This window comes from Myotis yumanensis, unplaced genomic scaffold, assembly GCF_028538775.1.
Source record: "Myotis yumanensis isolate MYYU_CA2020_CCGP unplaced genomic scaffold, mMyoYum1.0.hap1 SCAF_8, whole genome shotgun sequence".
Taxonomy (NCBI): domain Eukaryota; kingdom Metazoa; phylum Chordata; class Mammalia; order Chiroptera; family Vespertilionidae; genus Myotis; species Myotis yumanensis.
In genome coordinates, this window is record NW_027223759.1 from 17947361 (window position 1) to 17974689 (window position 27329).

A 27329-nucleotide genomic window follows, 5' to 3' on the forward strand; every position below is an offset into this window, starting at 1 on the left:
CATCCACACTAGAATGGAAACTTCATTAGACAGAGCATTGAACCATTTTGTTCATTTTACCAGTGTCGACATTAGTGCATGAAACATAGGAGATATTCAGTTATATTTTATGCACCATGATGATATTTGAACCCAGCAATTTATTATTTATTAATTAAAAATATATTATGAATGTTGACATTTTAATTTATAAAGTAATATTACAAATAATTTCTATAAACTTTCCCCCAGAATTAATGTTTTGAATGGTACATAAATTTAGCAGTTTAGTTGAAAGAAACAACTTAAATCCTTTTTTTTTCTTTCATTTTATCCTAGGTATGAATTGATACAGAAGGGAGTAACCAAACTGAAAGAAGTTGGGGATGTTCCAGATGTCTATACCCAGAATATGGTTTTAGAAAATGAAAACAGAAATTTGAAGAAAGACTTGAAGCACTGGAAACAGGCAGCTGAGTATGTTAATTTTTAAATACTCCCCCCCCCCCCATTTTATTTTGGACTAAATAAAAGTAAAGAGTTGAATGAGGCTAATATGTGGACAGCAGTTAATGTACCAGACCTTTAATTCTGGAAAACTGAATTATATTTAAGTTCTAGTTTGAAAGAATGTGAAAGCTGTCACTAGCACATTAATTGAACATATGACCAGAATGCTCACAACTGCAACTCATCAACAAGGGTAGAATGCAGGGGGCTGTGTAGGAGGTGGTTAATTTGTTATATAAAATTCACTTCCTTTTGTATTTTGATAATCTTTTCATGGTTTGTCAAATTTTACCCTGTGAGGATAAGCTGATTTCTGAAAAAAATCATCAAATTATAGGAAACACAGAGGAAGGAAGAAACTAGTACATTTCTGATAGAGGGATTTTAGCATTCGAAAATTCTCCAAAGGAAACTTATTTAGCAATTTTATAGCATGATTTATACAGAGAGGAAACACTTAACAGTGAAACCTCTCCACATCTTTCTTTTTTTCTAAAACTAATGGAAGCCATGCAATTTTAGGTGAACAAATTTAGATAAACAGTGTTATTCTGATAAAGACAAATATGTAAATGTGTTGACCTGTGTGACTCCCCTCTAAGACAATGTTAGATGGAAAATCAATGCTTAGATATGGAATAGAGACAGATCAAACATTGCTCATTAATGTTTATTAACATAATAAAAGAGGCTTCCTTTGTTAAAGAATCATATTAAAACAAAAAAAAAATAGATACACAAAATATCATAGAATGTACTATTTGGCATTTTACATTTTAGACAAGTGTATGATGACCCACAGAATAATATGTTACTAGAACCAGCATTCTATCTATTCTCAGTTCCATTTCTCAGAAGTGATTTACGCTGTTGGCTCTGACACTCACTGTGACTTTGTATAGACACCGAATGGAGGCACTGGGAATTTGACCAGTAGTTTTTTTCAGAGTGCTGCCTGGTGTACTGTTTCAGTTCCTGAAGCCTTTGAATTATTGCTTGAGTTTGCTAATTTTCTTTTGAATGGAGCCTCTTTGTACAATGAATTTTGCCCCAGTAACATTAAATAATCCTTGTTGATTATTGGTTGTTTATATGGTGAAAGTTGTTAACTAATATTTTATTTATTATAATTAACACCATATACACTATTAGCAGTGAAATGACTAACTCAATGTTGGAAAACCATGATTAAAACAGATATTACTCAAGTTAAATCTGTTTCTAGTTTATATTTATGAAAAGATTACTAAAATGTACTCAATTTACTAATATATAGTTTTAGTTTCAATAACTTATGATTATCTCTCAAATGTATCTTATTTGATATAATTAAACTTGAATAAATTAGAAAAAAGAAAATACTTATTTGCTCTAATCTACCTGACATAGAAGAGTTGAAGGAAAGATGATTGACCCTTAATAGATGCCTAATTATATCACTGAATGAATATTAAGCACATTGTCTTTTCACAGGGCATTTTGATGAAGTATGTCCCTGTCGCCTAATTCTATTGGCGACATTCTCAGAAACTGGAGAATGAACTTTTGTTTAAAAATTTCATAAATTATATCTGTTATGCTCCAAATTTTCTCTAAATTGTAATGTTCCATCACACATGTTTTTTTTAATTTGACTTATGAGGACATTTTTTCCAATAGGAATCAGTGATAAACATGGGATTCACTTCATGTAATTTACCCTAAAGTTTTTTCTCTTAGGATTAAGGCTATTTTTTAAAGCAAGATAAGTATAGATATTAAATACTTTTCTAATGATAAATAATATTTGATATGCAGAAGTATCAGGTTACATATAGATTATATATTGTCTTGATTATACTGTTAGTATTTAATGATATATTGAGAAAAATAAGAGAGATCAGAAAGCTATCTATATATATAAATGCCTAAGCCACTGGCCAACCAGCTGGTAGCTATGATGTACACTGACCACCAGGGGGCAGACGCTAAATGCAGGAGCTGCTGAACAACAGCAACTTTGCAGAGTGCCCTCTCGCACTCTGGGATCCCTTGGGGGATGTCCGGCTGCCAGTTTTGGCCCGATCACTGCTGGGCAGGCCGAGGGACCCCACTGGTGCATGAATCTGTGCACCGGGCCTCTAGTAGGCTTACCTAGGGGAGAGTTGCCTTGAAAAGAGTACTGAACTTAAAGTTCAAACACCTCACTCCTAATATTCTGCTACTTATTAACTCAGCTTTCTTATTGTTAAACTGGGAGTAATTATACATAATATTATTAACTCCTAGGGAGTGCTGTGATAATTAAAGAGGCAATCTAGATTAAAGAGTTGTAAATCACAGAGTGCTTTGAAAATGTCAGCTATTATTATCAATATCTCTAAAGGCTGTCATCCCTAGTAGATTTTTTTTAGTCTTCACGTTAACATTTTTTAAAATTCAGCAGTGATGAAGCATGAAGGAAGAAATGAAAAGGGAAAATATTTCACTTTAAAATATAATTTGTATTGCTATAATTAAAAATGAAATTATCTTTCTGGTGTAAGCAATGCCAATTTTAGAACAGAGGTTTTCCTATTCTTGCGTCAAATGTAGATTATATTCTAAAATTTAAAATTTGGTGTATGTTGTATCTGTATATATGGTGAAAGATGTTAATTAGACTTATTGTGGTGATGATTTTGAAATCTCTGTATATAAAAGCCTAAGTGACCATTTGACCATCCAACCATTTGACCATTCGACTGGTAGCTATGATGCGCACTGACCACCAGGGATCAAATGCTCAACACATAGGCATGAAAACATGGAACAGACTGATGAATCTCAGAGGAAAGGGGGAGAGGGGAAGGTGGGAAGAGATTAACCAAAGATCTTATAAGTATACTAGAGGCCTGGTGCATGGATTCATGCCCCGGTGGGGTCCCTTGGCCTGGCCTATGGGGATTGGGCCAAAACTGGCAGTCTGAGATCCCCTGAGGTGTTCTGGATTGTGAGAGGGTGCAGGCCAGGCCGAGGGAAAATTGTTACGTTGTACACCTGGAAATAATGAAATGTCATATGTCAGTTATAACTTGATTTAAAAAGTTTGGGAAATAACTTCTGGAAATTTTCCTATTAGATGTTTTTAAGGGAAAATGTATTACTAAAAATATTTATAGTTACATTATAGGTAAAATATATTATGTACTGGGTACTAGAGAGGAATTTTATATATATATATATATATATATATATATATATATATATATATATATAGTAGTTTGGCATTCTTTTTTAGAAAAGGATAATATCACTGTACTTTTTATGTGGAAATGTAGATCAATTATAATTTTAAATGCAGGGGTCTAGAACTTAAGTGACCTGCCACATATTAGTAGAGGACTGTTGGTTGAATAAAGACTAGAAAGCATCACTAGAGTTATAAAATCTTTCATAGTTAAGACACTATTTACAAACCTTGTTTTATTTGGTGGTTGACATTCCACAATATTAACCTCAGTTTGAGACCCATAAAAATTTTAAGAGTCTTATTAATTAGGCAATTGTTTGCTTGATGTTGTCTCTTATCTTGACTAGCATTTTCTCATTCTCATAATGTAGATATTGTAAATTCTCAATTTTCTGATTTACTCCTAAAAACATCAATTGTACTTAGAATAATTTTCAATTATTATTTTAAATTTACCTTTACTGTTGAAAGTATTATACATGTGCCCTTTTTTTCTCATTGACCCCTCTCCACCTTGCACCTACCAGTCCCCCTGCCCCCAGGCCCTCACCACACTGTTGTCTGAATGCACTCATATGTAGAATCTAATGAACAAAATAAACTGATGAACAAAATGGATCCAGAGACATAGAAGCATGGAACAGATGACAAATCTCAGAGGGAAGGTGGAGCATAGGGGTGAGTGGGGAGAGATTAATCAAGGAACTTATATGCATATATGCATAACCCATGGACAAAGACAATTGCATTTGTACTTTGACAGCCTTTAGTCTGGCTTTCAACCCTCCTACTCTACTATTCTTTACTCCTCTCCTCCGTCAGCTTCTGTGACAACATCCTGTTCTGCCTCTCCTTCCCCATGGACCGGCTTCTTTTTCTCTTCTTACCACCACACAATTTTCACTCTGAGGCTATGCTGTCCAATAAAATAGCCACTAGTACAGATGGATGTTAACAGATATACCATGTATCAGGTGGTGGTAAGTGTTGTGAAGAACAATAGCATGGGAAAAGGGACAGAAATAAGCGGGGTGCTGTTTTAGATAGGCTGGTGAGAAAAGTCCTCTCAGATATTTGAAGATACTGAGAGAGAGGCCACGTGTGAACTTGGGAAAAGGGAATTCCAGACAGAGGGAAAAGGAAGTACAAGTACAGAGGGAAAAGGTGGGGATAGCTTGGCTTGTTAGTACGAAGACCATAGTGACTGGGACAAAGGGTAAGTGGTAGAGGCCTTTTAAAGAATTTCCTCTTTCCTCTGAGTGGAATGTGAGCTAATGGATAGTTTTGAGAAGCTGGCTCTTGTGTGGAAAATAGACTGATGGAGGGACATGATGGAAACATGGATAACATTATTATACTAGAGGCCCAATGCATGAAGATTCGTGCAAGAATAGGCCTTCCTTCCTCTGGCTGCCGGTACCACCTTCGCTCTGGCTGGAGACTCCTTCTCACGCTGCCCAGAGGCCTGGAGCAGCTGGGGCAGTGCAGAATGCCTGCATCGTCGACATGGAGCCTGCATATACAAATTAACCCACCATCTTTGTTGGGTTAATTTGCATACCCACTCCTGATTGGCTGGTGGGCATCAAGAAGGTATAGTCAATTTGCATCTTTTTCTTTTATTAGTGTAGATCCTGCATAACTGCCTTACAGATTAATTTAGCTGGTCACAATACAATAATAATGAAGAATGCTACTATCAAACTCTGTATTACTAGTCTCCCTCAAACTTGGGTTTAGAATAGATATCAATACAGGATCAGGTGTTGTGGATAGAGCAACACAAATACATGGTGCTCTGTCACTCTTTAGATATGAGAATATAATTTTTACTCACTTTTTTCATATGTAAGTGGTGTAATCTTATTCTTGAAGGAATAATTTTAAAGTGTTTAACACAATGGTAAATACCCAATAAATGTTAAGTATAATTAAATTGCAAATAATTTTGAGGAAAAATTAAGTACTTTACCAAGGGGCCCTAATTTCGCTAACAAAATTCACTTCTATAAAAAGTCAAAGAGTGCCCAGCTTTTCCAAAGACCCAAACTGCAATGACTTTCAGAAAAAAAATAACCACTGTGGAAATAAAGATAATACTAAGGCCCCCCAAATTTTATACTTTTGTGTTTAAGTAATTGTTTGTTAACTTAAGGAAGTATTTTTTCTAGACATGGGTATACCCTTATCTTTTTTTGGATAAGAATATAATGAAAGTTTTCCTCTAATCTGGTTGAGTTCCATTTTGTCTGTTCAAAAATTATCCCAATATTGATTTTAATGGGTTAAATTAATTCATTTATAACCAACTCAAGACATTGAAATAATTGGTAATCATATAGTATTGTTCTCAGAAGACGCATTGACTTAAGTTTGCACATGAAGGCTTGCTTTGATTAGTGCAGGTAAATAAGAAAATGTTTATATGCTTCCCTTTGCCAAATTATTATAAAAAAATACTCCAGTAAACATATTGTTAAATGGTTACTCCAGAATACATAGTTAAAACTATTTGGCTAATAAAATTATTTTACTGGAGAATTCACTTAATACTACGCTGCTGTAAAAAGGAAGGGACTCCTACCATTTTGCAACAGCATGGATGGACCTGGAGAGCATTATGCTAAGCGAAATAAGTCACTCAGAGAGAGATAAATATCACATGATCTCACTCATATGTGGAATGTATTGACCAACATAAGCTGATGAACAAAAACAGAAACAGAGACAGAGAAGCATATATCAGACCATCAAACCTCAGAGGGAAGGTAGGAGAGGGTGGCGGTAAGGGGTGAGATCAACCAAAGGACTTGTATGCATGCACATAGGCATGACCAATGGACACAGACACCAGGAGGGTGAGGGCATGAGTGGGAGGGTGGGGAGGCAAGAGGGGGGATAAGGACACATATGTAATACTTTAATCAATAAAGAAAATAAAAAACAAAAAAATAAAAAAATAGAGTACACTATTAAATCACATTCACATGTGGAAATGTAGAGTTTTGAGAACAAGGTTTTTATAGCAGGATACAAATATGAGTATCTTCATATTTTATACTTTAACACTAGATTTTGATATGCTGGTTTGCTGAAATGGGGACATTACTAGTAAATGATCATTCTGCCATCTCCTTAAGAGAAGAAGCATGTAAAAGTGTGTTGTTTATGATACACAAATCTAAGCAGAATGTTTCACTGAATAACTCTTACTTCATTATACTCAAAATAGAATCTCTATGTTTGCTTTCTGTCTTAATAAAAGTTTATTTTTAACACAAACATGCTCCGCTAATATAATTAGAAAATACTTCATAGTTTAAAATATTAATTGCTTATAGGTATTTTATGAATATTTTTAGTACTACTTTTATTTTCCTTTTTTAAGCAGATGGGCCACAGGAAGGTCATAATAGGAAAAGCATCACCATGAAATGAATTTAAATTGTTTTACTGAGTTGACTTCATTTGTGCAAGCAGAAAGCAAGTCACAGAAAACCAATTTAATGGTCAGAAAAACTTTAAGGTCTAATACTTCAATCAATTCCTATGCTTTCTTTTCTTGGATGAGTACAAATAGGCCTTTAAATGTGTATTTAAAAAGTGAGTTGGTGCAATACTGCACATTGGTGGTTCTGCTTAGGAAACTTTGCAGCATTATTTTCTGCATAAAGGGTGGGGCAAAAGTAGCTTTACGGTTGTGAGTATGCGAAACAGTTTATTCTTGTATTATTAGTTATTAATTATTATATTATTTTAAAGCAAATGGCTGTAAACCTACTTTTGCCTTACCATGTATTTTTTAACCTATTATGACTTTACACTTCAGATAAGATCAATAAAATGTAAGTTTATTTACTTAATGTATCTACTTATTGAAAGTAAGGCAGACTTAGTAGATGTAAAATAGTTGTTCACAAAAGTTTAAATTCTTTTAGAAGATACGTTTATAATGATCATGAATTTTGATATTTTTGGTCAAGTAAAGGAAATTTACCTACTAGGCATGCCCCTTATTTTAGGTAGCTAAATCTAGTTGTGAGAGGACTTGAATATATCTTTTCTACTATATTCAATAGTAATAGTAATATGATGATGATCACAGTAACATTCACTGAGTATTTTCTATGTGCCAGACAGAACATAAGCCACTTTACATGCTTTCTTCTAAATGATCGAGAATTCAGGTGTTGTCCTTGTGTTTGCACAATTAATGTCAACTTAGCCACTTGCCTTTTCCAATCACTGTACTTAATTGAGCTCTCTCCTCCTCTTCATGCCGACTCCTTAGCCACGTGGTGGTGGCAAAGAGGTTCTCTCTTTTTTGGTCCATCTTCATTCACACACACAGAGGGTTAAAACCTGGAAAGAAGAAATTGTTCACCTAATCAATGGCATATTCCTCAGATGATTTTTTAAGACAATATATAGATAGATAGATAGATAGATAGATAGATATAGATATAGATATATTTTATTGATTTTTTTACAGAGAGGAAGGGAGAGGGATAGAAAGTTAGAAACATCGATGAGAGAGAAACATCGATCAGCTGCCTCCTGCACACCCCCTACTGGGGATGTGCCCGAAACCAAGGTACATGCCCTTGATTGGAATCGAACCTGGGACCCTTCAGTCCACAGACCGACACTCTATCCACTGAGCCAATCCAATTAGGGCAAGACTAAATATTTTAATTGATATGTTGTAGCACTTTGAAGATATGGACATGGAAATGAAATGGAGGATAGATGGAGGAAGTGAACCATGAGTACTGTGACACATTGTTTATTTATATGCAATAAACATTACATAATGGTAGTAACATAAAAATTGATGCAGGTCATCCTCCCTAAAAAGAGGAAGGTTAGGGGAATTTAAAAGAAGTAAATTTGGAAGAATAGACAGGACCCTGGGACCTTATGCCACAGGCGACTTGATCAAGCAGCCTGGAAACCTAACGTCTTCCCACTTCTTTGGCAGCATCCCGGTCACTGCTCGTCAGTGATTACTCCGACAAAGCTCCTAAAGCAGAAATCTATTTGTGTGCCTTTCTTTTCTGTGAATCAGTGTTTTGAAATACTGGGATCCAGAGAAGCAGATTATTCCTTTCTGATCACCTTGTGAGATGTCAGCAATCTAATTCAGCTTATCTCTTTCCAGAACATGAGAGTTTTGGTGCAGTAGCACTTTGAACTTAACTAAGACTGTTAGACAACTACTTTTTTCATTCCAAATTATATTTTACATTTTTATATTGAAACTAACATTATGGGGGTGGGTGAAATATTTCCATTAATTTTTCACATACAGCTTGGGCTTAAAATTAATATTTTTGCTGTATACCAGGAATTTGCAGAATATACATCTACTTGAAGAATGCTTCTATACTACAGGACTGAATTTGAAGACCTTTCTCAACAAATTAGCAATAATTTTAGTAAAATGATCTGCAGGTGGTGTGTATTTCTCATATGCATTACCGGAAAAAAATCTTGTTTTTTCAGAATTAATATGCTTTCTTTTTCACAATTATCAGAACTAGCTAACACAGTGCATCCTCTTTTAACTATGTATTTAAACAAGTTCAGAAGTTTTACATTTTGTAAAGTCATTACCTTGTAATTATTTTGGATTATTCTGTTTTACATATATTTCAATTTTATAAACAAATTCTTTTGGGGAATAGATGGATTACAAGTTATTTTGGCAGCGTATCTTTCATCTTACTTTACTTCAATAAAATGTGAATGAATGCTGTTTATGAAAGTACAGGTTTTGGCCCATTCATCCCCCATCTCAATATACAGTATGTTGGTTGGGATTCTTCAATGAGAATTATAATGGAATCTTTGTTTTTCAATGTTCTTTTGAATTGCTCAATAGTGGATTTTAACTGACAACTAAATAACTTTTGTAGAAAGGAGCTAGCAAAGATGTTTAAAGTTATTATTATTTTTCAGCAAGGCTAGAGAAGATCTGCTGAAAACTCAGAAAGAACGTGATTTTCATCGAATGCATCACAAGCGAGTAATTCAAGAAAAAAACAAATTAATTAATGAGCTCAAAGGGTAAGCTGCTAATATTTGTTGGCATATTTCTTAAAGAGGTATTTAATTAGTGTTAAGCAGCTTGGTTATGGCAGAAGGTTTCAGGTAAAGTTATTTATTCAACATTTATTTAGCATCTACTGTGTGCCAAATACTAGACTATACACCTGATGGTCAAAGATGAGCAAGTTTAGGCTCCTGCTGTCACACCCTCTGCTCTCTGCCAGGACAGCTCAGGCATTTCCACTTGGCTGAGGGTTGGCTATCACTTTTTCTAAGTTTCTAAGAGCTACTTCAGGAGTGATTTCACCTCCTTTGTTGGCGTTCTTGCTCTAATACTTGTCAAATTCCATGTCTTAAAGAAACTGGTTCAAGGTCAATGAATTATTATTTAACCAGTCCTAGTTTACAGCTTTTTTTTATCAAGTCCCTCAAAGTTCAATCTTTGGGGCACTCCTCTGGTTCCTATAAGTATATGCTTAGTAATTCTTCGAGCAATTGGGTGTATAGTATCTTTCTTCTCTTGGCAGTCAGGAGAGGAGGAAAGAGGAGTAATTCAAGAGGAGAAATCTCTTCATCACATCTTTTACCTTGTGATGAAGAGATTTCTGAAGCAGTGTTTTCTAGGGAAAGGAGGCCACCTCTGCAAGTCCATAGGGCCTGGGGAAGGGGGGTGACAGACGAACATCCTCTGGGCCATCCTGAGTACTAGAGAAAAAGAGGTAATTTCCTATTGATAAAATAGTCAATTCATCAGGAAAGCAGAGCATGCATGAATCTAATAAAAAAGTTTCAAAATATATGGAGCAAAACCTGATAAAACAGAAAGGAAATATAAATATTTTCACATTTACAGTTGGAGATTTTCACACTAATCTTTTAGCAATTAGTAGAAAAATAGGCAAAAATTCTCTAAGTCTATAGAACCAGACAAGTTAATTGAGCATAATTGACCTTTCTTGAATTCTACTTTGGATTTTTCAAGTACACATGGAATGTTCACCAAAATAGGTCACATGCTGAGCCATAAAATAACTCTGTCTATTAATTGATGCCATGCAAAATATGTTCTCTGATTAAACAAAATTAAATTAAAAATTGAAGACACAAAGCTCTGTGGAAAATTCCCAGTTACCTGAAAATTTAGTAGCATACTTCTGAATAAGATGGGAGTCAAAGAAGGAAATAAGAAAATATTTTGAATTGACTTTGGAAACGTAGCATTTTAAAATTTGTGGAATGATGCCAAAGCAGTGCTTAAAGTGAAATTGATAACTTTAAATGCTTATATTAGAAAAGAAGAAAATTTTAAACCAGCAATCTAATCTTGCAACTTAGAAGTTCAAAAAACCAAATTAAATAGAAAGAAAGAAAAATAAAAGAAATAATAAAAATAAAACATGTAACCAATAAACTTGTAATGGGACAAATATAAGAAAAATCAACAAGTTCATATATTGGTTGTTGTGTTGAGTGGAAGGAGCCAGTTTCAAAAGAGAACATATTCTAAGGTGTTCCAAATATATGAAATTCTAGAATCTCCTGAGATGTTAAAATACTCTATATTTTAGTAACAAGGTGGACTACCTAGACATGCATAGCTATGAAAACTCTAAACTGAAACAGTTCAGATCTGTATATTTTACTCCATGTAAATTATAATTCAATAAAAAAGTAAAGTATTTTAAAAGCAACCTATATAATAAAAGCCTAGGTGGCATCGCACAATGTATGGCTGCTGCGACGTGGTCACAAGATGGCCACCATGACATCATCACAAGATGGCTGCACCACATCATCACAAGATGACCATTACAAAATGGCCACCCCTATGTCATCACAAGATGGCCACCACAAGATGGTCACCACAAAATGGCTGGCAGGGGAGGGCAGTTGTGGGTGATTAGGCTGGCAGGGGAGGGCAGTTGGGGACAAGATCAGGCCAGCAGGGGAGATCAGGCAATTTGGTGCTTCCAGGCCACAGGGAAGAGCAGTTAGGGGTGGCCAGGCCTGCGGGGCAGGGCAGTTGGGGGCAATTGGGCCAGCAGGGCAGGGCATTTGGGGGTGATCAAGCTGGCAGGGAATCAGTTAGGCATCAATCAGGTCAGCAGGGGATTGGTTAGGGGGCAATCAGGCAGGCAGGCAAGTGGTTAGGAGCCAGCAGTCCCAGATTGTGAGAGGGATGTCCGACTGCCCGTTTAGGCCCAATAAACCGACAGTTGGACATCTCCCGAGGGGTCCCAGATTGGAGAGGGTGCAGGACAGGCTGAGGGACACCACCCCCCACCCATGCATGAATTTTGTGTACCGGGCCTCTAGTTTTCAAATAAAACAGGTTTATATCATAAGCTGAGTTAATTATTTTTTTCTGTGAGATAACATATTTTATACTTAATTTCCTTAATATGAGGTTAATCAAACTTGTTATCAAGACCATCCTTTATTTGATGTGAATGACACACTTTCTGTTTAATCACCTATTGTTTATAACCATTGTCTTTCTGAAAATTGTTCCTGAATTAAAGGAACACAATTTTTCTCTCTGTCAGTGAATAGCAGTAATTTTCTGAGTGTGTATTTGAATGATGATAATGTGACTTCCCATTTCCCAGCCAGGTGGCAGGGAAGTTGTAGGTTGTATAATTCTGCTTGCACTTCTTGGCTCTATTATGTTGACCTTTATATGGTTATTCATTTTTTTATTTCAATGCAAAGGAAACTTTTAGATGTTAAATAGAAATCACTGATTTAACTGAATTATCCTTTAAGGTGCCCTTTATTTTTCATAGGATGAAGTTACATTATGCATCTTATGAACCAACTATAAGAGTGTTACTTGACAAGCACCACACTTTATTGAGGCAGAAAATGCTCACCTCCATGGAAAGAGACAGAGCTGTTGAACAGGTAAAAAGACTGTCAAAAGTACCCCAGAATGATTTTTATCCATGTATTTTTTATGACAAAATTAGAAGGAATGGTTTTATGTCTGAGATAAATACAAAAAGTATCCCTCAATTGTCATATTAGAAAAAAGATTCATTTGGAAACATTCAGAAAAAATATTTTATCAATTTTAAACCTGTAAGGGTTTTTATTAAATTAAATATTATTGAATTAAAGCAAAATTTTACAGGAAATTATTAAAGTATAATTAGAGAAAAAACTCGAAGTATAAAATAAATGTTCATCTATAATAATAAAAGCATAATATGCTAATTAGGCCAGATGTCCTTCTGAACGACCTTCTGTGTGACTTTCAGGACAAAGCTGGGGATGTGAGGGAAGCCCAGGTCCCGGGTGCTATAAGGAAGCCAGTGCTGGCAGCCAGGGGAAGGAAGGCCTACTCTTGCATGAATTTTTTGCATTGGGCCTCTAGTAATCTACAATAATAAAAGACAAACATGCAAACTGACCGTACCTTTGCTACGCCTTAAGCCATGCCCACCAACCAATCAGAGCGACTATATGCAAATTAACCCAACCAAGATGGCGGCCAGCAGCCCCGGAACTGAAACGAGCAGGAGGCTTGGTTGCCCCAATGATGGAGGAAGCCAAGCTTCCCGGCCGGCTGCTGCCTCCTCTCAAGGCAACAAAGTTTCAATTATAGAAGGTAAATAAACCCCAGATACCTGCTTCCATTCGCCATGGCCACAGAGCTGAGCGAATAAAAAAAACAACAAAAGAGGAAAGGTTGGGAGCTTTGGTCGCCAGGGGGCTTGGTCAGTCTGCAAACAGCCATCAACCCCTCACCCAGGCTGGCCAGGCACCCCAGTGAGGACCCCTACCCTGAAGGGGGTGTGGGCAGCCTGAAAACAGCCCTCAGCCCCTCACCTAGGCTGGCCCGGCACCCCAGCAGGACCCCCCCACCCTGATCCAGGACACCCTTCACGGCAAACCAGTCAGCCTCCACCCGTGCACCAGGCCTCTATTCTATATAATAAAAGGGTAATATGCAAATTGACCCTAACAGCAGAACCACTGGGAATTACTGGTCACTATGACACACACTGATCACCAGTGGGCGATGTTCAATGCAGGAGCTGCCTCCTTGTGGTCTGTGTGCTCCCACAGGGGGAGCTCTGCTCAGCCACAAGCCAGGCTGCCAGCTGCCAGCACAGCGGTGGTGGCGGGAGCCTCTCCTGACTCCTCAGCAGCGCTAAGGATGTCCGACTGCAGCTTAGGTCTGCTCCCTGCTGGCAAGTGGACATCTCCCGAGGGCTGCTGGGCTGCCAGAGGGTTGTCTGACTGCCAGCTTGGGCCTAATCCCCCGGGGAGCAGGCTTAAGCCAGCAGGTGGACATCCTTTGAGGAGTCCCAGACTGCAAGAGAGCATAGGCTGGGCTGAGAGACCACCCCCCGCCCCCCCAGTGCACAAATTTTTGTGTACCGGGCCTCTAGTTATATAAATAAATGGAAAAATAAAAGGGAGAAGAAAATATCTCCTCAAAGAAGAATTCTAAGTAACAAATGTGTAATTCTGTACATAACTAAACATATGGAGTTTTGTGTTGGTGTAATCATATTCAATGAGGGATGAGATACTTTTTTATCTTTTTAAGGTTGACTTTTTAATTTAAGTCTATTTTTCAGGAAATATAGGGAATTGGTATGCCACCAAACTAACAAATAGTCTTAATTATAATATATTTAATAAAGCAAGGAATCTCTATGGGTGGAAAATTAGCTAAGAGTTTTACAAATAATAACAGTCTCTTCATATTTTATTCCCCAACTAATACCTACCTCATGTTTTATGAACATAAATATTAATTAAGTTGTTGTGAAGCAATTTCAACAGAGGGAAGTGTCTCTTAAAGTAGAAATCTGAATATTGATTATTATTCAGAGTGTGGGATGAGTATTCTTAATTCAGGAAACTATGCTGTAAAATTAATGTTTCAGCCTTAGCTAGGTGGCTCAGTTGATTGGAACATCATCCCATACACCAAAAGGTTGGGGGCTGATTTTAGGTCAGGGAACGTACCTAGGTTGTGGGTTTGATCCCTGGTCATGTATATATGGGAGGCAACCAATTGATGTTTCTCTCTCTCTCTCTGCCCCTTCCTTTCTTTAAAAAAATCAACAAAAACATATCCTTAGGTGAGGATTAAAAATAAAAATAAAAAAGGTGTTTCAAATGCTTAACTATAATAGGTACTTAATATTTGCCTGTGGAATTTAATTTAAACTCAGTAATATATTTATCTTTTGTTTCCATTTATTTTTAAAATTTTTAAATACATAAGACTTAATTCAAGAGAGATTAATAATTTTTTTATATTTTACAATCAATACTTAAACATTGCACTTTTAAACTTTTTTTTGCATCAGTTTATAACCCCATATTTTTGGATTATTATTTTTTTTTTAGCTCTCTGATTATCAACTATCATCAAAGCCTATGGAACCAGTGCCTAGTTTCCAAGCTACTAAAACTAGAGGTAAAATTATAATGTGATAAAACTATATTTTAATATTGGTTGGTGATTTCACAACCTTACCATAGCTCAAAATCCTAGAGATCTTTATAAGTGAATCAATCCTATGGTAACTATTTTACAAATTAAAATGTTAATGAAAAGACCAAAAGGAAGTATTGATGTGAATCCATATAAGTTAATTTTAGAGAAAAATATGAGTAAACCAAATGGGAGGATTTCTGGGTATGACAGAGTATCTGGTACCAGACTAGTCTTCTCCCCAAAATAACTCTAAAACTAGACTATATATATATGAGGTAAGTATGTTTAACCATTGGAAAATAGCACAAGTCACAGAAGGCAAATGATAGAAGGAAAACGTATAAGTCGAGCTCCATCATCAACATGACTTTGTGCCTGGGGAATTTTTCAAATAAGCTCCATGGAGATGGAGGTCAAGAAAGGTATGGCAGGTCTTCAGGAACTGAAAAGGCGAGTTGTGATAGCAACTAAAACACATCGGAAAGGGCACCAGATAAGAGAGTGCTGCAATGAGCAGTGGTCCCGTTTGTGAAGGAGTTTACTACAAATCCTTAGTTGATGGCTGAACTACACATGCAAGACTAACTGAGACTTATTCAAAGAGGAGACCAGAGATTCTAGAGGTCAAGCAGTAATGGGAGACGGGGTTCTAGCCACGCTTGGATGGAGAGACTTCTTTCACACCCTGTAACCTGGGATTAACATTCAGCATCCTGTAGCCACCCTCTAAAATAAAAAACAAAGTTTACACCAAGTTCTTAGAAGAAATAGACTAGAATTTGAATCTTGCCAAGTTAGAGAACCTTGGGCAATATTTGGCGCTTTCCATGGATCTACTATACAAAGTGTAAAATCAAGCCTCGAAATTCAAGGGGACCAAAAAATTAAACTGTGTGCCAGAAAAAAAAAAATCAATACCAGAGGAAGACAGTTGTTCAGATTATTTATGACCTCTCACATATATTTCTCCCTATTTAATTAAAATGTTCCAGTTACATTGTAGAAACATGAAAATGTGAGCAACAATCAAGAAAAAGAGCAATAAATGGAAACCTACACTGATACAGCTCAGGTGTTAGATTTAGCAAATACAAATATTAAAGAGGCTATTTATTTATTTTTTAAAAAATATATTTTATTGATTTTTTACAGAGAGGAAGGGAGAAGAATAGAGAGTTAAAAACATCGATAACCGGAATTAAACCTGAGACCTTTCAGTCTGCAGGCCAAAGCTCTATCCACTGAGCCAAATTGTTTAGGGCTAAAGAGGCTATTTAGAACATGGTCAAGGATTTACAGGAAAAGATGACATCAATAAGTGAAGAGATAGTGAATCTTGGCAGACAAATGGAAACAAAAAAAAAAGGAAATAGAAATTCTAGTACTGAAAAAGACAGTTAACTACAAAGAAAATTTTATACTTATCAACAGATTGCAGATTACTGAAATGCCAGTGAATTTTAAGAGATCAATAAAAATAATCTGTTCTAAAGAAATAGGAAAAACATAAATAAAATTTATCTATTTAACATATATGTAATTAGATTCCCAAAGGAGAAAAGAATGAGAATGGGGCATCAGAATATTTAAACAAAAGATTTAAACAAGAGAGAAAAGACATGTATAATAATAAAAGCATAATATGCTAATTAGACTGGACGATCTTCTGGATGAAGCTGGGGCTGTGAGGGCTGAGGCAAACCGCCATGTGGCTGTGAGGGCCGAGCCCCTTGCACAAATTTTGTGCATCAGGCCTCTCATCCTATATAATAAAGAGGTAATATACAAATTGACCCTCATGCCCTCGCACAAGATGGCCACCCCCATGTGGTCAAAGATGGCTGCCACAAGATGGCTGGCAGGGGAGGGTAGTTGTGGGTGATCAGGCCAGCAGGGGAGGGCAATTAGGGGCGACCAGGCTGACAGGGGAGGGCAGTTAGGGGTGACCAGGCCTGCAGGGGAGGGCAATTGGGGGAGATCAGGCCGCCAGGGGAGCAGTTAGGCATCGATCATGCTGGCAGGGGAGTGGTTAGGGGGCAATCAGGCAGGCAGGCAGGTGAACAATTGGGATACAGCAGTCCCAGATTGTGAGAGGGATGTCTGGCAGTCGCATATCCCCCGAGGGGTCCCAGATTGGAGAGGGTGCAGGCTGGGCTGAGGGACACCCCCTGTCTCAGTGCACGAATTTCATTCACCGGACCTCTAGTATTCCATAAAGGAAAACAATAATACAAATAAAGGCTGATTTCACTTGAGAAACAGTGATAGCTAGGAACAATGAAATGACATCTTTAAAAAGTGGCAAAATTTTGTCCTACTTGGTTTGGCTAAGTGGATAGAGCATTGGGCTGTGGACCTAAGGGTCCCAGTCCCATCAAAGGCATGTACCTTGGTTGCAGGCTTCCCATCACCCTGTATGAGGCAACCAATTGATATGTTCCTCTCTGTCTTTCCCTTTCTCTTCCATTCTCTAAAAATCAATGGGAAAATATCCTTGGGTGAGGATTTAAAATAAATAAATAAAATAAAATGTGACAAGATTTTAATTCAGAATTTTCTATACAACAACAACAAAAAAATATTCTTCTAATATTAGGGTGAAGAGTAGACATTTTAATATAAATGAAAGCTGAGAGATTTTGTTGCAAGCCATTTTGAAATACAGTAAATACTAAAGGATTTTCTTTGGGCTGAAAGAAAAAAATGCCAGAAGGAAAGTCAGATCTACAGAATTGAATATTGAGATTTAGAAATGCTAAATTATGGTTAACAAATATTAAGTTTTTCTCTTCTTAATTTTCATAAAAGAAAATGACTGATAAAATTAGGTAATATTTATTAGGCTTGTAAAAGATAAAATAACTTTTGGGGTGGTGCAAAAGTTCATCTTGAGTTGGGTTGTGGTTATATGCCTACTTCTCTTTGATAAAACTTTTCCAACTCTATACTTTAAAAATATGCATTTCATTGTATGTCAACTATACTTCAATGAAGTTGATTTAAAAAAGAATGATGGGAAACTCTAATAATAGAAAGACGTTGAAATGGTGAATTTTTTTAATAAACATAACTTCCTGTTATTTCCAGATGACTATTCATTATATTCTCTAATTTATTGAAGCTTAAAAGAAATATGTAGCATTATTATATTTGAAATGTTTTACTTATCCTTGGTTCAGTAGTTTCTTTCCTAAGATTTTATGTTAAAGCAATATCAGTTATGTTCAGTGATGCCTAAAGAGACTACTATACACACGGATGTTTATTGCAGTCATATCTATAGTAACAAAACAATACCAGCTATCTTAACCTTTAACCACAAGTGAATGTTTAAATATAGTTGGTCATACAATACTAGAAAGTCTTTAAAAATCATGCATAAGAAAATGCTCATGTATTATGTTAATATAATGTTAAGAAATAAAAAACATTGATATAGTATGAGGGCATGTCTTAAATATAAGTACAGAAAAATGGTTGGATGGTGCACAAAAATGTTTACATAATATTCTTTGTGTGATTATTTTCTACATTTTTTGCTTACTGCATTTAAATATGTATGCCAATTTAAATCAATTTTGTGTTTTATATGTAGATCACTTTTAAGTATATAATTAGATATAAATATGAAAGATTAGTATGAAACTATTATCATCTTAGGAACTTTAACTCTCAAAAATTCTGAAAAAAGAATAATAAAAATGGCTTAAAGGTTGAGGCACTTATTGCACTTGATTGGTGCTAATCTCTAAGTCTATATTCTGCTCTAATAGTTTATGATTTTACGTGTTTAATCTTGACATCTTTATTAAAATATACTAATGTTTACAGATAACTCCTTTAAGAAATTATCTCTTGATATTTAATTTAATTAAAAAAATGGAACACATTTCATGTTTTACTAAGCTGACATTTATAAGTTATTTGGAAGATCAAGTTTGTAATTATATTTTGATCTGTGATATTTTGAAGTAGCTTTTGATCAAAGGGAATAAGTTCCTATCCAACATGAAGAAATACATTCTTTTGGTTGAATATTTCTAATTACCTGAATAAAATTAACTTCTTAAATCCTTTACTGAATAATTTTTTTGGACCTTGCAAACATGCACTCTGGTTTTAGACATGGGACTTGCAATAACTTTGCAATAACTTCCTCAGCTTCTGGTGTCAGCATTTGACTGTGTGATATCAGTATCTATCATTACTCTGATTGCCTGATCCACTTGGAACCTTGCTTAGCTAGGGATTATAATTGGAAAAGATGTCGGATTTATTGGTTAAGTGGTTGTTCCTCATTTAAAGCCTGCTGGCCTTCACAATAATTTTCATATATTTAACACCCTCCCTTTTGTTTCACTCATTTTAGTTTACTTTTTTTTTTTGTAATCCTCACCAGAGGGAATGTTTTTATTGATTTTAGACAGAGAGGAAAGGAGAGAGAGAGAGAGAGAGAGAGAGAGAGAGAGAGAGAGAGACCGAGACCTGAAGTCTGGGCATGTGCCCTGACTCTGATGGGTAATGGAACCCGATACCTTTCAGTGCCACAACATCCAGTGTTTAGTTTAATTTTTAAGATATTTTATCAATTTGTTTTCTTTCTGTCATCTATCCATTTACTTTGGGAAATATAAGTTCTTCAGATTAAAACTGAATTCACTCTATAGTTAGGGAACAATTAATTGTCATTTATGCTGAACTTTGGGGAAAAGACAAGTGAATTTTTATTTAATTCAAATTTAGGGAATAAGACAAATATTAGACTCATTTGGAGTAAAATTATCAAAGAATTTTAAACATGCCATGATATTGGATTAATCAAAGTAGGATGCTAATGTTATTATTTATTTGAAATCAGCTTCTTGTTTAGAAATACAGGGGGAAACTGTATCTATTTAGACATGGTATATATGGAAAGATATGAAAAGAGTTTTTTCCTATCACTTTTGTTTTTCCCTCAGATGATTCCATTAGGAATATTCTTTATGTCCAAGATTGTGGAGACCAATTTTACAACTATATTGGAATATTGTCCTATTTTATTTATTTTTTGTTTATTATCAGTTTTCTCAACATCTAGAAGCATACTAGTAGAGAATAGTATTTTATTAATACATTATTCTTTTTTAAATCGCTTATTTATTATTTAGTTCCATTTGTGAAATTTTGTTGTTGCTTACCATACTCTCCTTTGACCCTCTTCAACTTTGTTTATAAGCACATGAAACTTCATGATAACAGGAATTTGGATATAATGTAATTGGAGATTGGCTCCTATGCTCTCTAGCTGGCTTGCAATGCCATTTTATTAGCCTTGCAGGAATGCCATCCTGCATTTTTGGTAAATGAATTTGAGACTTCACTTATGACATTTTGGTATGGTTTCAATATTATTAGTTTAAAAAAATGTATCATGACTTTGGCTTTCATATTTTTTGTTATATTTCTTACAGAAAAACAGCATGTATATTAATGACAAATGTGTTATCTTGTAGCTATTCCTGGCCATGAAAAGGAATTTGTACCAGAAGGTCGTACTCAGAGAGGTCTTCGTGAAGCTAGGGAACAATACAAAAGTAAAATCAGGGTGAAAGATAATAGAAAGGTATGATATTTATTTTTGTCTCATTAATTTACACTTGACCCTCAGATCTTCAGGTCCACCAACTCATAGGGTATCATTATTTTACTGGAAAAGGAGTTTAGAGCTTATGTACTCTGAGCCCCTTGGTGTAGGGATAGAAAATGAATGCCCTCTAACATTATGTAACTAGTTAATTGAGGGACACACACTGCTTAGTGGCGAGGATGGCTCAGTGAACCACTCTGCCATATATTCCAACTTAAGCACAACCATGTCTACTCATCTGCTCATTTTTTCTGCTTAAAATTACCTCTCTCCAAAAAAATAAATCCTAGATCATTCCTTATTTATTTTTTCACTAGAGGCCCAGTGCATGAAATTCGTGCACTTGGTGGTGGTCCCTCAGCCCAGCCTGTGCCCTGTTGCTGTCCAGGAGCCCTTGGGGGATGTCCAACTGGTGGCTTAGGCCCACTCCACGTGGGGAGTGACCTAAGCCAGCAGTTGGACATCCTTAGTGCTGCCATGGAGGCGGGGAGGCTCCCGCCAATGCCACTGCACTTGCCATCCATGAGCCTGGCTTCTGGCTGAGTGGCGCTTCCCCTGTGGGGACCACCAGGAGGCAGCTCCTGCATTGAATGTCTGCCCCCTGGGGGTCAGTTTGCGTTGAAGCAACTGGTCATTCTGCCGTGAGGCCGAAACTGGCTCTCTAACATCCCCTGAGGGGTCCCGGATTGTGAGAGGGCACAGGCCAGGCCAAGGGACCCCACCAGTGCATGATCAGGGCCAGAGAGAAATGCAGGAGGTTGGCCAGCTGGGAAGGGACCTCGGGAGGGCTCCAGGGCATGTCTGGCCAGTCTTGCTTAGTCCCTAACAGCCGGACCCCAGCAGCAAGCTCACCTACTAGTCAGAGCATCTGCCCCCTGGTGGTCAGTGCATGTTATAGCAACTGGTTGACCAGTTGACTGTCTTCCCCCTGGTGATCAGTGCATGTTATAGTGAGCAGTTGAGTGGTCTTAGCATATCATCAGCATATTACGCTTTGATTGGTTGGACGGCTGACTGGACAACCAGACACTTAGCATATTAGGCTTTTATTATATAGGATATTATGTCTTCAAATTTTCTTAGTCTTCTTTAAAAGTAGAATGGAAATAATTATATCCCATTTAAGAATATTCTTATAGTCCAGCCAGTGTAGCTCATGGTTAAGTGTCGACCTGTGAACCAGGAGGTCACAGTTTGATTCAGGCTCAGGGCGCATGCCCAGGTTGTGGGCTCAGTCCCAGGTAGGGAGCATGCTGAAGACAGCCAATCAATGATTCTCTATTTTCCTCTCCCTTCCTCTCTCTGAAATCAATAATGAAACAACACATCCATATTAAAAAGAATCTCCTTATAATGAGTGCCTTTGCCTTGTAATCAGGCTGATAGTTAAAATCTTCTGTAATGATTACAGAAAAATTGATATTAAAAATGTCTGGTCAAAGAGATAAAAAATGAGGAAGAAAGAAAACCCTATGAGGGGTTTTAGTTTCTTCTTATGAAAATTGCATAAAAATCTAACTGAGGTAATGAATTTTTTTCATAAAGTAGTTTTCTTTGAGTTCTAAAATATCTGGCATTCATTTAAAAATGAATACATTTACATTATAATATATTTTAGCAATATTTCTATAAAAACAACAAATTGTTATGAATTCAAATACTTTAATAAATCATTTACTTAGCTAATATCAATAACATTTCCCCCCTCAATGGTATGCATTGGAATTCAGTATTGTATGTAATATCTGTTGTTTTTTTTGTTTTGTTGTTGTTGCTGTTAATCCTCACCCGAGGATATTTTACCATTGATTATTAGAGAGAATATAAGAGAGAGAGAAAGACAGAGAGAAACATTTTTGTGAAAGAAACACATCAACTGGTTGCCTCCAGGATGAGCCCTGACCAGGGCCAGGGCCAGGGAGGAGCCTGCAACCAAGGTACGTGCCCTTGACCAGAATCAAACCTAGGACTCTTTGGTCAGCAGGCCAATGCTCTATCCACTAAGCCAAACTGGCTACGGCTATATAATATCTGAATAAAATGCAGACTAAATGCTTTTGGGTTACGCTAAGGCTTTGACAATCTTTTTTGGTGATATTCATTTTAGTATTTTACTAAAATACTAAATCACTAATCACTGTTGTTACTATTAACTTATGGATTACCCTTTATTGTTGCTACTAATTTATGGTGTCTTTGGTAGATCTTTGGAAGCTTCCAGCTTCCCGATGCCAACAACTTCCCATCAGGGCAGACCTTCCCTTGTTGCCTCCATAAGCTTTCCCCCTCCTCCACCTGCCTTTAATTTGAGTCTCAGCCAAATGCAAGCAGTGCTGTTGGGATGACGGTTGCTGTCAATAAGTAGTGCTTGTTCTTGTTTGGGTAATTTTTGTTTATCTCCACAGAGGTTAGTAGTTCAGGTAGCAAATAGTGCACTCAGAACAATAAAGATAATGGCGGTGAGGATTTAGGTGTGATGACAGGGATTGTCATCAGGAGCACTTTCATCTCCTAATGGCATCTGCATTCTTTGAGGTGGTAAATCATACTTAGAAATGATTTCTTGATTCATTTCCTAAGTGCTGTGGCTTGTAAGTCTTTTCAATGTGCCAGTGTATTAAAGAGAAGCAGAATAGAAGAATTCCATATAGATTTGAATAGTTTTAAACAGTAATATTTATGTGTAGAATTTATTTTTCATTGTGAAGGGATAAAAGAATCATACAGCATCCACTGTAATTCAAACCTGTTGTTTACTGACTCATTAAATGTGTAGCTTACAATCACAATTCTTATACATTTAAATTTTTATGTTAAAAATCTTCCATTCACCTAGTGTCCAGACCTACATACTCAGTGATTTTGCAAGAAAAGAGAAAATGCACCACCATTGAAAGTATTTCAAGAAACTGGGAAGAAAATTAAGAAAGATGAGGGATTACTAACTTGTTCCTTCCATCCTTTTACTGCCTGATTTAGTTCTTTTTTTAAAAAAATATATATTTATTGATTTCAGAGAGGAAGAGAGAGGGAGAGAGAGAAACATCAGTGATGAGAGAAAATCATTGATTGGCTGCCTCCTGCATGCCCCCTACTGGGGATCAAGCCTGCAACCTGGGTACGTGTCCTTGACTGGAATGGAGCCCTGGACCCTTCAGTCCGCACGCCGACACTCTATCCACTGAGCCAAACCTGCTAGGGCCTGAATTAATTTTAAATATATTTTTGGTTGGCAGGAGCTTATTTGACTCAGTGGATAGAGCATTGGCCTTAAGACTAAAGGGTACTGGGTTTGATTCTAGTCAAGGCATGTACTAGTATCTAGGTTGCAGGCTCAATCCCCAGCCCTGGTCACGGTGCATGTGGGAGGCAACCAATGGATGTGTCTCTCTCACATTGGTGTTTCTTCCTCTCTGTCTCTCTCCTTCCCTTCCAGTCCCTCTAAAAAATTAATGGAAAAATATCCTCAGGTGAGGATTAATAAAAATAAAGTTAGAAAATGTTTTTTTTTGGTTGGAGTACAAACATGTTTTTTTAAATGAAAACATCCTACCCAGATGAATATACTCCCACATGTAAACATATTTATATTCTTATTATATATTTCTGCTGAGAAACATGTTTTAAAGAATTGTAACGATATTATCAAGAAAACATAGATATTTCTTCTCCAAATTGATACTAACAGAGGATATGTTGGGAAGGATAAACATTGCAATATATACGATAAAGTTTTCAAAATATTTTATAACCAATTTTCAAATGTTGTTAAAATACCTTGGAATAAATATTTTGGGAAATAGTCACATTATTTTATACTTAAATTAAATATTAACATCTTATTATAGGAACAATTAAAAAGCTTATACACGCCGAAACCGGTTTGGCTCAGTGGATAGAGCGTCGGCCTGCGGACTGAGGGGTCCCGGGTTTGATTCCGGTCAAGGGCATGTACCTGGGTTGCGGGCACATCCCCAGTGGGAGATGTGCAGGAGGCAGCTGATCGATGTTTCTCTCTCATCGATGTTTCTAACTCTCTATCTCTCTCCCTTCCTCTCTGTAAAAAATCAATAAAATATATTTTTTAAAAAATAAAAAAATAAAAAGCTTATACAAACTAAAATTTTTAGATTACTTACCCAGGCAACAGGGGTTTAGTAATAGTTATTCAGAAATTATTTTAAGAAAAAAATTACCTAAAGTTCAGGTGTTTAGATTTTAACTTCAATTACTAATTTAAGTTACATTATTTTTAATCAATTAGTTTTATGTTTATTAATCAATGTTATCTAAAAATATACATGTATCTTTTGTTAAGTGAGCAAAAGAATATTATTTTTTAGCCTTAATGTAGAACTGTCATAACTTCTAGTATCCTTGCATACATTAACTGTCATAACCCTTTTCCTTCAGCATAGCATCTATTAACATACTGTAGCATGAACTTCGGTAGGAGTTGTTTAAGAGTATGAGTTGCTTTGAAGCCTAATCTGTACTTGAAACTCTCATCTACCACTTATTTTATTACTTTTACAAAACTGAGAAAATCCTAAACTTATATGCTTCCAACTCTATAAACTGGGGAGAATATTATGTGAGTTAAAGGATTTTTGTCACGATTTAATGATATATGTAATATGCCTAGCATACTACCTATTTATAATTGATACTTATGAAATGATAGTGTTTCTATAGAAGAGATTATTTACCTGAAGATAAGTAATACTTAGTTGTTAATGCTATTTCATTCTTTTGTGTGAAATATAATATAGGTAACACTGGATAGAAGTTCATTAGACTTCTAGTCATTCCTTGTAACCATTTTTGGGTTATTTTATTATACATCAGATGACTTGAATAATTAGGTAATGGCTTTCTGTGATTGTAGGTATGGTTTTCCTAATTTAGATTACATACAACCAGAGATATGGAAATTAGAGCATTATGGTGGCGAATTTGCCATGCTAATATTTGCACATTTCCTCTTATATGTTAGAACGTCATTAGGTTCATAAAAATTGTAAACTCCTCTCAACTTCTTTAGGGGCTTTTCTATATTTTGATTCACTTAATGAAAATTTTAAATATTATTTAATATATTTATTATGACAGTTACTAGTGATTATATAGATTACAGTTTAAATATAATGAAAATATGAAGAAAAACAGTTTCTTCAGCTCTGATATGACAGTGTATAGCATCATGATGTGCTATGCCACCCTGGTTATGATAATGGCATATTTCAAGAGCAGTTCAATGCTCTTACATGCTGATGCTTTGCATTTATTAGATGGAATTTAGCTGCATTTTGTATAGTGTTATTGAATATTGCCATGTAGTTATTATTATTTTCTTGCCTAAAGTATCTCTGTGAGTTTGGCATCATCCCAAGATTTGGTCGACAGTTTGCCAGTAATTGTGAATATTACATTAGGATGTTAAATCATTCTATTTATCAGACATAAAGTTGCTAAAATGGAAATTAGTTTTGAATGTTTTAAAGTTTAGAAATATGGAAGGTATTAAAAACTCTATAACCATGTGCAAATGGGAATTTTAATGCATATAATTTTATAATAATGTTGAGTGTCTTCAACAGTTGAAATAATTTATTAAAAATCCCTAAGGAGATATATTAATCAAAATATTTATTCATAAAATCCTGCCATGTTAAATACATAAGGATTAGCCAACTTGTTTATAAATCTGTTCTGAGCAGAAAATCAAATAAATGGAAATATATTATTGCACTAAATATATTCTGCTTACATGAAAACAAGCAAATATGAATCAGAATAAGAGCAATTAAGAAATGCTAATTATTCTCAGGTTTTTTACTCTACTATTTATTTTTAATTATGCCTAAGCATAGATTATTTAGAAAATACAAAAATGAGATTACAATAAAAATGCTCAGGATTTTGAAAACCTCAGTCAGTACAATATCTACATTATATTTCAGAATAACACTTTATGGAACATTATGGATTTGTGCATTGAATGTACAATAATTTAAAAAGAAAATATTTTCTAGTAATATTTAATTTAAATGTATTATGTGCATATTTGAGTATAATATATAAATTACATTAATTATATATTACGTATTGATAACAAATGAACAAATATATATGTAGTCTTCTGCAGTTTGCTTTTTTCATTTGGTGTTTTGTTTCTAAGATTATTCCATGTTACTTATATAGCTTATTTGAAAATATTTATTTTTTATATTTTATTAATGATGCACACTAAGGTTGTTTCCAAAGTCTTAATTTAATAAACAGTGCTGCCATGAATATTCTTGTACATCATTAGGTGCACATATGCAAGATTTTCTGAAGTATACTAATCTAGGAGTGGAGTTGTTGGCTCATTGGGGATGAGGATTTTACTAGATAGTGTCAAATGCTTTTCCAAATTAGTTGAATGAATATGTTTACAAATCCACAGTTTTTATTACTTTAAACCAGTGGTCGGCAAACTCATT

At 35.6% G+C, this 27329-nt stretch overlaps 1 protein-coding gene across 1 annotated transcript in view; it reads left to right on the forward strand.

Annotated features, from left to right (window-relative positions):
- Positions 1-27329, forward strand: part of SPAG16 (sperm associated antigen 16) — a 612125-nt gene that overhangs the window by 26551 nt on the left and 558245 nt on the right. Inside the window, exons 5-9 of the mRNA XM_070423299.1 lie at positions 319-456; positions 9662-9769; positions 12538-12655; positions 15122-15191; positions 20708-20817. Of these exons, the coding sequence (XP_070279400.1) occupies positions 319-456; positions 9662-9769; positions 12538-12655; positions 15122-15191; positions 20708-20817 (544 nt within the window). The remainder of the gene's footprint in view (positions 1-318; positions 457-9661; positions 9770-12537; positions 12656-15121; positions 15192-20707; positions 20818-27329) is intronic.